At 47.8% G+C, this 12,501-nt stretch overlaps 2 protein-coding genes and 1 pseudogene across 3 annotated transcripts; all 3 read right to left on the reverse strand.

The window, feature by feature from the left end:
• Positions 1–12: 12 nt before the first annotated feature.
• BO70DRAFT_t302 lies at positions 13–114 on the reverse strand (annotated as a pseudogene). Its single transcript has one exon. The product of its transcript is annotated as a tRNA-OTHER (tRNA).
• Positions 115–744: 630 nt separating this feature from the next.
• Positions 745–2,659, reverse strand: BO70DRAFT_391034 (uncharacterized protein; the record flags this gene model as incomplete). The annotated part of the gene is made up of 3 exons (XM_025546205.1): positions 745–1,026; positions 1,117–1,553; positions 2,632–2,659. 3 exons carry the CDS (start codon positions 2,657–2,659, stop codon positions 745–747), a joined length of 747 nt encoding a protein of 248 aa, XP_025394277.1.
• Positions 2,660–3,255: 596 nt separating this feature from the next.
• Positions 3,256–5,339, reverse strand: BO70DRAFT_375160 (putative YT521-B-like splicing factor; the record flags this gene model as incomplete). Its single annotated transcript, XM_025545013.1, has 4 exons — positions 3,256–3,765; positions 3,830–4,383; positions 4,456–5,158; positions 5,250–5,339. The coding sequence occupies 4 exons, from the start codon at positions 5,337–5,339 to the stop codon at positions 3,256–3,258; spliced, it is 1,857 nt and encodes a 618-aa protein (XP_025394278.1).
• Positions 5,340–12,501: the final 7,162 nt, after the last annotated feature.

Below are 12,501 nucleotides of genomic sequence, written 5' to 3' on the forward strand. Positions count from 1 at the left end.
AAACGCTACTCTTGTCCCAAGCCAGGATTGATCCCGGCCTTGGGGTTTCCTGAAAGTGAACCTTTAGGTCATTGATAAATGAGATCCACGTGATAACCACTACACCATGGAGATATTTCCTGCGCTGCCGAAAAGTGAAGATATATAAGGGCCTGTTCGATCATACTCTTCTTATGACCTACTTACTTCTAGGGGCAAGGGTACTCAAGTATTCATGATGATCATTCATCTCATCTTGACACTTAAAACGGATAGGGGGATCCGACCAGCAGTGCTCGATAAACATATAATCACATATCATTAAACAAAGTATTTGATAACAATAACCGAGTTACAGAAGTACCTGAAGATTTATACAGAGAGATGAACAAGGCAATGATATGAAGCTTGTTAACATCTGTCACGTCAACAATGACTCAGAACAATCAGCAAGACTGAGACGAAAGGATGCTGCCTTGCTGAGTAGATTCCCGAATCATAAGCATAAGCATAAGTACTAGTACTGGACTGTGCTGTTTTGATATCCAGCTTTGCCTATTGATTTTCAAGATTCTTTTCACCACGTATTCCCTTGTTCCACGATGACTCACCGTCCCCCATCATGATAAAAAGAATGGATGCTGAGGACCTGGAAGCAAAGGGAAGGGGCCAAATAGGATAGAAAATGATGGGGCGAAGAATGTAGAGAAACAGACGAAGGACAGATCAGAATGGACAAAGAGTAGATAGAAATAGCTTTCATTTTCAGTCCATAAAATCACCCCGAAGTATTTTTTCCTGGAAAAAGTCCGGCTTATTCTGCTTGGGTTGCTTTGGTATTTCGCGAGCCGGTTGCTCCATTGAGGCAACTGAGGCGGCCCGTTGATGATGAACTTGGTAGCCGTGTTGACCCGCGTTTGCTATATTCTGATTTGAATTGGGCGAAACAGCGCTCAAAGAAGGAGCTCGCTCGGCCCGGGATCGTAGAGCTTCAGACCAGTTGAAGCCTTCGCCTATTTCTCGCCAAGAAAGGTTAGATACATCGCTCTAGGAAGAAGCTTTTTTGTACTTGCACATATTGATACGGTAGGGCTAGGCATAGGCGCGCCGGTAAGATCCATTTCGTCGCCCTCCAACCACCGGGGTCCCAGGAGAGGGATATCTACCATTACCAATGCTTCCTCCCCGAGCATCTCGTAATGCATGTGCGCCAAATGAAAGACGTCGTGTAAACGGAGAATTGGGAGCAGCGCTGAGAGGTCCATTCTCGCTGTCCTCCATGACGGCTTCCTCGAGGTTCGCAGGATTGGAGCCCACGGAGCTGGACACACTGCCATGTCGGAGATTTCGGTTTCCAAAAGGGGAAGTCTGTGTTGGGGAACCAGAGAGTCCCAGTGTAGTTATTGACAGGCGTCGTCCATGATTCGGTTGGGTTCCAGCCACCGAATTAGTCATGGGGCCAGGCGAAGCGCCCGCAGTAGCACTTTGGCTGCCTGACCTAGAAAGGTAGTCTGTAAAAGAGAGTCCCGATGCCAAGGATGCTCGACGCTGGCGTGCCGAAGAGGGAGGAGGAACTGATATCGGAGATGTCGAGCGGTCGTCTGACATGTTAAAAAAGTGGATGGGATAGTTAGGCCAGTGCAAACAGAATGATTTGTATCAAAGCAAACGCAGAGATGCTAAGATGATGGCTAATGGGTTTAAGATGAACGGCCAAATATGGGGCCGGTGGGGGGCCTGGCCTCCTAGGCAAGGGCAAATGGAATGTGCTCGGTTTGGTAAAGTACAAGGAGATCGGAATTGGAAATGATACTGGTAAAGCATTCGGAGCAAAACCGCGACATATGACATCAACCGAAGAGTCGTTTCAGCAGAGGAAGGGATGGAACAGTAACCAGAGAGATCCCCATTAATAGTACCCGGATGAAGCACCCACGTCAGTCAGTGACCCCAGGAAAGTATTTCAGTAAGGCCAAAAATCCAACCTGGGGAGCAGTGGCAATAGCAGAGCGGATGTATAGAGGCCAATTGTTGATGTCCAAGGTGATTGGCAAAACAGCTATCGCTCTGCGGGAAGGGAGTGTGTGAATGTTCTGTTTTGGGTGGAGTGACAAGGCAACCTAGATATCGGACGTTGCAGTGTATCCGGTCAAGGGCCTAAATGGAGGAGAGAACTGGATTGATGATGAATGAATAGATGGTTGGATGGGTGGGTGGGTGGAAGGGATGAAGGAATGATGGAATGATCAATGAATACTTTGTGGCAGCTACCCCACAAATGGCCCAATTGACCGTGGTCCAGAACAGGCCTAGCCTTCTTGGGAAGAGTGTGCAGCTCAATCCGGGGTCGATGATTCATCATTTATCACTAACTAACTGACTAACTAAGTTAACTAACTAACTACCTATAGTTATGTAAGTATGTACGGTGGTGCGTATGTAAGGTAAGTAGTTCCCCTAGTTAGTAGGTACTGTTATGGAGCCAGGCGGTAAGGATGTTTGGAGGCGCTATGGTATGCTGCAGGTAGGCAGCCCTTGTCGTACGATAATAATACTTGATGAAGCTATTCGCAAATAGAAACCACTAATAAAAACTGATGATATTGCACTATCTAGGAGGTGAGGAGTGAGAGACAAGGCTATCTAGGCTACTAATCAGTCGTAGGTGGCAGTCGCCCATTATGGCAGGTCCAACTCTCTCCCTTCACCGCCCCCTTGGCAGCACCTAAAGTACTGAGTAGTAGTAGTACCTACGAGTACAGGTACCGGGTGTTGTACCCACTCGTACAGAGTATATATATATAGGTACAAGCTCTTGAAACCAAATATCCACACGCCTGTTATTGTCTGCTCCCACAAAGCCCTGGGAGTAAGAGTAAGATACACACAATGCAGTCTCAGATGTTGTACTCAAAGCAGAGATGTCTACTTAATTAAGATACGCTGTCTTACCTCTCGGCTTAGAGTGCCCAAGGCATGTCATGTCCTCTTGAGTTAAGATTTTCTGACATGAAATAAGAGGGGGCATGGCCCTAATGGATGCAGATATATCCCGTTGACCATTTAAGTTGCGGTGAAAGGGGGAAGTGCTTCGGGGGTGGCCTCAGTCCAGGCTTCAATAATTTCATGTCGGAGACTTATTGCTTTCTCTTTCCTTCCCTAAACTCTTCCTGTTGAACCTCCTAAGTTGTTTGCCCTTGACTCTTTTCTTACTTTTTAATCAATCCTTTCTCCTCTACTCCCCCAAGCACGCTCTGATTGCGATTCCCTTGGCCACTAATCTTGAGGTTGGGAGTGGAACAGTTGTACAAGTTTCCTACCTACCTCAGGTTCAATTTCAGTGCCATCGCGAGCAATTTTGACTTCCCGATTCGCATTCCAAGGGTTCCTTAATCCCCTTGTACGGTGAAACGAGACACGCGTGGTTGAGAGCCACCGGATCCTGAACGGCTTCCCGATCAACTGGCCCCCCATATCCGTGGGTTCTCGCACCTTCTCATTAGTGATCCTTTCCTTACTTGCGCCGCCTTCTTCTTCCGATGATTCAGCCTCCCAGAAGACTGCCCCTCGTGCAGAGTCATTGATGATTCGCCCATTAGGAGCGGTGGATGTCGCGGGCGTGGGTGTCACGTCCAAAGATTCAGGTTCACGCATGTTGTTGTCCAGTCGTAGTGGCATCTTCAAAGATAAACTCTCATCATCTTGTATCGGCGACATCATACGAGCGTATCCGTAATACTCGCCGGATTTGTTGGCAGAGAAGATAAGAAAGACATCGTCTGCAGTCTGACTTTTTGTCAGCAAAACATGCCTAATCAAGAAGATTAAACCGGGAAGGCATTGACTTCACCTCGTAAGCTTGATTCAACTGTTCTTCGTTATGAGTTTGGGTTGCCCAGATGTTGCTCTGTCGGCTGAGTTCGAGGTCGTCAACGGTCAAGCTTTTGACTATGAAGTACTTGCTAGGAACTCGAGTGCGCGAAAGGTCATTCTTTGTATCCTTTCCCTCGGTCTCACCGTCTTTTAATTTGACTTCACTATCCTGCGGTTGTGGAGATGTAGAAGAGCCTAGAGGGTCATTGCTAGACCCGGGAGAAACAGTCCCCTGGCGTAGCCGGCAAACAAGTCGTGCGCCTTGGAACCTAGAGTCATTGAATCTTGACAGCGCCGCGGAACAGGAGATCGCCGTTTTATAGTTGATAAACGCACAGTTACTCTTGGGTATAAGAAAGACACTCTCCAGCTCCTTTGTAGCGTCTCGAGAAAAGTAGTCCTTCAGGTCAACAATGCTTGTACCAGGAGGAAGATTTCCGACCCAGAGAGCATTTCCGGATTGTTTTGGTTTTCGCGATGGCCCCCTTGAAGCGTTTGAAATATTTGTATAGGGAGTATGCAAAGTTGGATCTGGTTCACGTTAATAACCAACCCACACACAGTTTATTACCAGATATTTATAGTTAGTATTTCTCAGCATACCTGTTGAACGAGAGGGTTGGACGGGAATAGGTCGCATTGGAGTGGACCCATCTACGATAGTTTTTGAGACATCGTATTCGATATTAAGACTCCGTTGTTTCTTTCCTTTTCTGGGTCCCGATGATGTTCTGGGGGAGTTTGAACTTTGTAGGCCTGAATATTGAATACACGAGTTCTGTTGGCTTGAAGATGCCATAACCGGAGGACCCGTTCCAAGCTCCGATGCTGCCATGTATGCTGACTGTAGATAATACCTGTGTCCATACCCGGATGCTTGACCGGGGATGTTGACATTCAAGTGAGACGGCGAATGTGGCATTAAAGATTGATCCACCACCGGGCCACGAGGTAAATGAGAGCCCCCGTGTTGCTGCTGGATATAAGGCGGGTAAAACTGGTAAAAAGGGGCATTGAAACTCATACTTGCATTCATTGGAGCCCCAGGAAAAGATGCCAACGGATGCATTGCGTATACAACACCATGCGGATGAGCTGTGGGAGCGAAGGGCTGCTGGATGGGGAGTTGCTCATAGGGAACTGAATGAGATTGGAGGCCGGGTAGTATGGATCTTACGTCTCTCATATCCAAAGGCGAGGGCACATTTCCATGTGCTGATTGTGTCATGTAGGTCCGTGTTTCGAACCGATTCTGCGCATTGTCCGACCGCGAGGTCTCGAGGGAAATCGTTGACGCTGAGCAAGGCTTTAGTTTTACAGTTACCATGCAAATGAGATGGCTCATAAATAGACCGAAACATACCAGATTGCGAATGAGATACTGTTGGCTCACACACATTCTTAATCGAAAGTGTTTCAGTGTCATCCACAGCCCCCTGGATTGACTCTGATCGAGTCGAAGGTGCAATGTTATTCGAATATGTCATGGCAAGGTAAACCGACGCAAGCAACAAGCGCAATACAGGCAACCATTCAAAAACAATTAGAGGCTTTGAGGATAGAACAACTCAGTCGCAATAATTTGTCAGGGACAAGGGCTACCACATACCTTCCCAAGCACAGTGAGACAGCAGCGCTTTCCGTATTCTGTAGGAAGTAGATGACCGAAATGATGATAATTGGATGCTGGAACAGGTTAGAGCCTATATAACATCATACCATGGACTTATTACTCTCAAGATATTTCCGAGATAAACAAGCAACAAAGGGTGACTAGGATCGAAGAAGGAAGTTCCTCAAGAGAAGAGTGATTTGAGGGAAGAAAAACCACAAGCAAGAAGCTGGCTAAAGGCAAAACAGGAATAACACGAATGATAGGCGGTATAAGAAAATATGATGCGGAGATACCGATGTATTGAAACAGCAGGAAAGCAGAGTCAAGATGGCAACTAAAAGAGGAGAGGGAGTGAACTGAGAGGATTTTTTTGGAGGGGGGGGGGGGGGGGAGGGGGGGAATGTGCCACTGTGTACAAATTCACAAAGTCAGAAGGGATTTAGGCATGAAATTTGCCGGTCCCTTCTGAGGGGAACAAAGTCCATTGGCAAGACTGAACTATCAAAGACGCACAGCAACCTAATGGACAGGCACGCACGAATCGCTGCATAGCGCCGAAAGATGGTGGAGATCAAGTCAAGCACGGAGAAGATTATAGCTGGAATAATTGGGTATCAGAGGCACGAGAGGGGCATATAGGTGGCTGTGGGGGGGGGGGGGGGACACGCGAGGCATATTATAGGACCACAGACAGGGGGTGAAAAAGAAAGGATTATGGTACAAACAAGCCACATTTTGGTTCCACAAAAGACTAGAGAGAAGGAATAGACCATGCAGCAATCGATTTATAGCATGCGCGCTCTACCTCGCTGTGGAAGAATGCATTCTTGAATGGCAGGCGAGGACCACAGACTGGGAACGTAGGGCACAAGCACGATGTGTAGTGGCTTTTAAATCGCGCCAATAGAGGGGAATAAGGCAGATGTTCCCAGGGGGTTAATGACAGCAGCTGCCAGTGAGAATGTTTTTCATTGTCCCCTGAACCCTAGAGCGCATGGAGCCTTTTGTTTGGGGTTAGGAAGTGATGTGTTCAGGCAACTGAACAGACGAGCCTGTTGGAATCATGGCTGATAGCAAGGGTGGGATTTCTCCTATGGGGGAGAGCTGGGAGAAAGGGGGGGAGGGGGGGGAGGGGACGGGTGGGAATTGAAGGCGAGAGAAGCAAATTGAAAAGGCCAAACAGCTCACTGGAAAAGCAGCGGAAGGGATAAGGAAGAACCAGTAGTGAGAGAGAAAGATAACAGCAAGCATAACCAAACATACCTTTGGGTCTGGACAGATGGGGAGAAGAATGGTTGGAATACCGTGCCTCAGGTTATTCTGGATTGAATATCGATGGCAGAGAGGGGAGACGACACCCTGCAAAACAACAAGTGGTGGTGTCAAGGTCGGTGAAGAGAGAAATTATCACTGTCAGTAATGAATAATTCTTGTGCAGGCGCACCGTGGCCCAGGCCTGAAGCGGAGACTATGGAGAAGGAGGAGGGCCCTCCAGACCAACCAGGTCAGCAGAGCCCAGGGAGTCCGATAGATCTTCTGACCTCCAGAGCTCGGAAGGGCAGGTCCTGCGCCGTAAGGTGGGTAAGGAAGATTATCGGAACGGAAATGAGGGCAATAACGGGGCCCCTTTGTCAGAACGCAAGCTCTGGGTCCGACTTGACTGGCGTTTGGCGACAACGGTGGCGCACGGAGGATTGTGAGGCCCCCAAAGGCCAATGATCTAGAATCCTGTCTTTAATCCTCCGCCCTTCTTTACCCTTCCCTTTGTGGCTGTGGCTGCCTCCAGTCTAAAGGATAGTATCCACAGCTTAAAAATCGGGGCTGCGATGCGGATCGGGCCTTGCTTCAACGGCCTAGCACCTTACAATGCGCGACCCAATCAAGTATCACACAAGATCGACAGGCTCGATCCCGATCTTTTGGCCAGGCATTCACCTGGCAGAAAATATCCAAGACGTGGGTTGAACGCCAGGACAGCCCGAGCGGGAAGAGGGCCAAGTGAAGAATGAGTTAGTTTCGTAGATAAACAAAGTGACAAGCTAAAGAGGGCGAGACCTGGCAAGAAGAGGATCACGCTGTCTCTATCAAGAATGCTGGGGAAGCGAAGGGAAAAGTTTTGGGGGGGGGGGTTCGAGTCATTTATAAAGGTTCGATGATGCATCTCATTCATTGCAAAAATGATAGGAAGATCAAATGATGAGATGACAAAGAAGGGAGAATCAAAAGGCTGAGGATAGCAACACGTATACTAAAACTCAAAAAAAAATTAAGATCAAAAAATTTATCCATTTGAACAAAAAATAAAAATAAAAAATAAATAAAAATCAAAGCCAATCAGATGGGTCCAGTCAAACTGAACTTTCAGAAAATAGGCTGTGAATTTCAGACCTGGATTATTTTGAGAGGAAAGGTGGCATGTCAAAAAGACAAAACAACCAAATCCAGTTGGAGGCGGAGACCAAGTCTTCTTAGGGTTACGTATTAATTCAAAGGTCGGAGCGTAAAACAAGTAGGTCTCGATGGCATCGATGGCTTCTGCAGCAGCCCATGATTGGGTACCGGGAGCTCGTCCCTGGCCGGTGGAATCCATGGGTCCCTCTGACAGTTTAAAAAAAGGGAAGAGTGGTGGGTAGTAGTGAGAAGGATCCAAGGGAGCCAACCCGCTTTTCGTCTCCAAGTACTCCGTAGCGTGAACATGAACGTGCACACTAGCAGACACCGCTGGGAGTGGCAAATTTCAGAGGGTCCTGCATGTACTGTTCCGAGCGTCTGATGCCCCTTAGCCCGAGATGCATGCGTGGCAGTGGCCACCGGTATTGACAGCTGCAGGAAATCCATAGCGCCAGAATAAACTGATCTACAAGCAGCCCTGGCTCTAATACATAGGAGCAAAAATCACTGTGGCTGATCATTAGCAAAAATCCAGAACACCATAGGCACACCACGGATGGAAAAGCAACCTGTAACCACGGATGGGATGAAAAGTGTTTTGCGGCTTGGAGATCATGTTCATTTAAGCATCTGCTATACTCCGCAGTGCCAGTAGGAGTATTGCTGTATGTGCTGGGTGGAAAAAGGAAGGGGAAAGCACCGCCAGCCCTAAGTCCAAGCAAACAGGAGGAGGTGGTGGGTGGGGATTACTGAGGGGAAAGGATGAGTACAATGTAGTACGGAAGTATTATGGGCCTGCAATCCCGCCATGACCATCTAGGATGGATGATAGGTAGGATCACAGTACTTATGTTCTAGTCTAGTCAACTCGCTTAATTAACAGGGATGCTAATGGGATGTGGGGGCAAATTATCGTAAGGCAGGGAGGAAGAAGAAATGACAAAATGGCAACACAAAATACGGAGTACAAAGAAGAACAACCGGAAGGACAATGAAAATAATCATACTATGTAGTAAGGTGGCTGATTGTGCGAATAATGATAGGGTGAGCTACTTAGCCTACCACCTGATCAACTGGGTGGGTGGTGGTGCATTCCCACTAGGGCCCGATCCCCATCCCTCCGAGCTCCCTGGCTCCCTAGTTCACAGAGCCTTGGGTGGAGTCTCTGAGCGGTTCGGCCTTCAATGGGAGCTGTGGCGCACATGCGTTTGCTGTGGCTGGCAGCAGGTGTTTTCTTCTGGCTTACCGCAGAATAATTCTTCTGCCTGACCTCTATGATCCGCCCCTCCACAGCCCACATAAGTAGTATTTACTGCTCACTGAGGTATATAGTACTCCGTACCAGTAGGTTCAAAGCACCTACTTGCCTTATCTATACACATCACCCTCATCGATATGTGCTAATAACGTATCGCTTTGGCCAAGGAAGTACGAGGCATACTTGACGAGGATCAAACTATGTATTATCAGTCCTTGAGGTCCCACTCTGGTTTGGTTTTCTGTGCCTATATCTAGATCGTGAAGAAATGGCTCCCAGGTACCACCGCACTACAGGTCCCTCAACTCCCTCACCCCAATTATTCTTCACATGCAAGGATTTTGAGTCCATAAGTAATCCAGAGGCAGAATCCGATGGCAGTAATTGGGGAGGTATAATAAAGAAATTGAAGGATTCTGACTTGCTACTAGGTATGTGCAGTAGTGAAGTCATAAGATTAGCCGAGGCACAACTGTGATGATAGAGATGGAGGCGAACACCTTACTGTTAGTACTGCGTATCAGAACTTACCAGTCCGTCTCTGTTCTCATTAAGATGGCTGTTCCCTATCGGTATCGCATGTATTGGAGTATTTCATACTACTACTAAGGTATGCGACCAGATAGGTACTCCGCAGTATGACCCAGAGGCCGGCCCAGAAGGGGGAGGGGGTCCACATCTGACTTGAAGGGCCGGATGGGATACCAGCCAATCAATGTATTACTACTTCAACTTCATCTCATCCCTTTCCGGCAACTCCTGGGTCCAATCCCGGCCGCCACCAGCAGCGTGGCTGGATACTCCGTGGTCTAGGACCGTGGCACGTCCCCAGTGGGCCCCCGATCCTTTTCTCTTCTGGCTCTACTCCGTAGATACTCTCGGTATTTCCGAGTTTCGTCTCTCTTTCCAAGTCACCACTGCAGGCTACGGGGTTTGGTCTCCAACGCTTCATACGAGTAAAATGACCACGGTACTAGGTACTAGTGAGGATATGCTAATGGTCGAAATTTGAGGACATTGCAATTTTACATAGAACTTAGTGCGGATGATCCTACTATGTCCCAAGTGCAATCAATGGTTTAGCTCAGAACCAATAATGACAGCTACTGACTAGCTAGCTATCTACGGACCTACTATTAGTACCTACAGGAGCCTTGCTTATTCCGTACTGTGTCGCTCCTATAGTAAGGAATTTGTACTTTGTACTCCGTATAGTAGCAGCTCTGTTCAAGTGGGGATCATGACTCGCGAGTTGGCCCGTTTGTTTCCAGAGCCGTAAGGAACATTCGAGCAATTCTAGTTGTAGGTAGGTAATCTACATGGGTACGGAGTAGATTCTTCTGGAAGGCTCCAGGTGAGCGTTTTGATCATTCCAGATCAGTGCGTCGTCACCTACCTGCTAGGTAGTAAGGTACCTAGTACTCCGTACCAGGCTGGTAACTTACTCTCTCTATTCCGTACTGACTACTTATGTACCCTGTACCTTAACACTACTAGTCAAGCAAGGTGCATCCTGCTTAGGAGGTAAGATAAAATGTGTACAGTTAGCAAGGTAACGGAAATATAATACTCATCAACAGTTTCTACCTCCTAGTACTCCGTAGACAGGTACTGTACCTTAAACCTAAAAGATGTGGATCCTGAATTGCAGGTAAAGATGCCTAAGGGACCAAGCTGCCTGATCAACTGGAGATAGGTCGCCGACAGACGAAGGAATACTGCGGTATACTATACTTGCCTGTACCTGAGGTAGTGTCTAGGTAAGTAGTAGGTACCTTTATACTATATACTATAGTACATATAGCTTCTCCCTTGGAATGATCCCATCCCTGTCAAACATACACCCGGCATCATCATTATCATCATCATCATCATCATCATACAGAATTCCAGTGCCTCAAGCAAGTCTATCTACCTCTGAGTTATAGATAAGGTGTGAATTGTACGAAGAATCAAAGCCAGGGAGGAGCCTTGACTGGTAAATCTACAGTTACCTGCGACTGTATCACATAGATACCTACTACCCTACCCATTACCTAAAATATAGTAGTACCACCTGTAGGCTGTACGCCTCCCGTACGGTGTATAGATAGATGCATGCTCCGGCCAGGAACTAGATACTAGGGAACCCACCGCAGATTATTGGCCTCCCCTGATCGACTTTTTGAAGATGCTAGAAGTGTCAGCAGCATGGTCTGCGTCCACTGAGCAGATTCGGAAGCTTCATCCGTCTCGACTATCCGACTTCGTTGATCGAGCTCCTACTGTAGTATTACTGTGTAGGTAAGTCCGTTAGGACAAAGTATGGCAAGTAGTGCAATAGATACTAGATGCGGCCATGGGGATCTAGCTAAAGAAGTACGGAATACACCACCACATATGGCATGATCAATCCATCCCATCACCAGCAAAAAGGAAAGTAGATCAAAATTTGCCACCGAGGAGAGAAACCTTGGGTGGAACAGCTCCATCGTAGTGGGACTTACTGTTGTAACTAGCCTAGTGGGAGTGGGAGTGGGCGTGCGCGCGTAAGTATGTATGCGGGAGGTGTGGGTGTATACAACAAGTACATCCGGAGATCATCTCTACAACAATCAATTGCACGGGGGGCTGGATAACACACCGCACCAAGGCGAACAATCCTCCCTTTTTTTTTTCTCTCTCTCTCTCTCTTTCTCTTTTGTTTTCAATTTTTGATCATTTATTTTCTCTGCTTCTTTTCTTCCACCTCTCCTCTCTAGCGCCTAGAGGGAGGGATCCATCTATTTCCTACGCCGTCTCTGCGTTTCCATCGCCACGCCGAGCCCGGCCTGTGACGTCATCGGCCGAGGCCCTCGCTACCTCCCGGGGATGATCATATCGCATCCATTCATCCCCACCTCCCCTTCTGTTATTCTATCCGAATTGATGCAACGTACTATGTACGTACCACGTACATGCTGTTGATCAATTACAGCAGTGTGTGCTATATAAAATCATGGGCAGAAGCGCAGATCCATTCAGTCGTGCATCGCCAACCAATTGGCGTCAGAAGAGGTGGGTGGGCTGGGCTGGCTGGCTGGCTTCTTCCTTCTTCTCACGGAGGTGGGTGAGAGACAGTAGTACCGTCCACATCGATCGATCCGATCAGTGATTGCATCATCGCTTGAGTACTGTCATATATCACAGCACGGTAACAATATAGGCACGCGGTATTATTATCATACACTGCCACCGTCTATGGATCCTGAGAGCTCCTGTAATACTCGAGCGCAACGCCGACTCTGCCACTAGCATGGGTTGTACATCCCTTACTTACCTCGTCCTAACTACTAACACACAGTAGCAATGCATCACGCAGCAAGTCATAGGCTGGTCTCCACAACTTGGAGACACAATCTCGCT

This window comes from Aspergillus heteromorphus, assembly GCF_003184545.1.
Source record: "Aspergillus heteromorphus CBS 117.55 chromosome Unknown BO70scaffold_63, whole genome shotgun sequence".
Lineage (NCBI taxonomy): Eukaryota > Fungi > Ascomycota > Eurotiomycetes > Eurotiales > Aspergillaceae > Aspergillus > Aspergillus heteromorphus.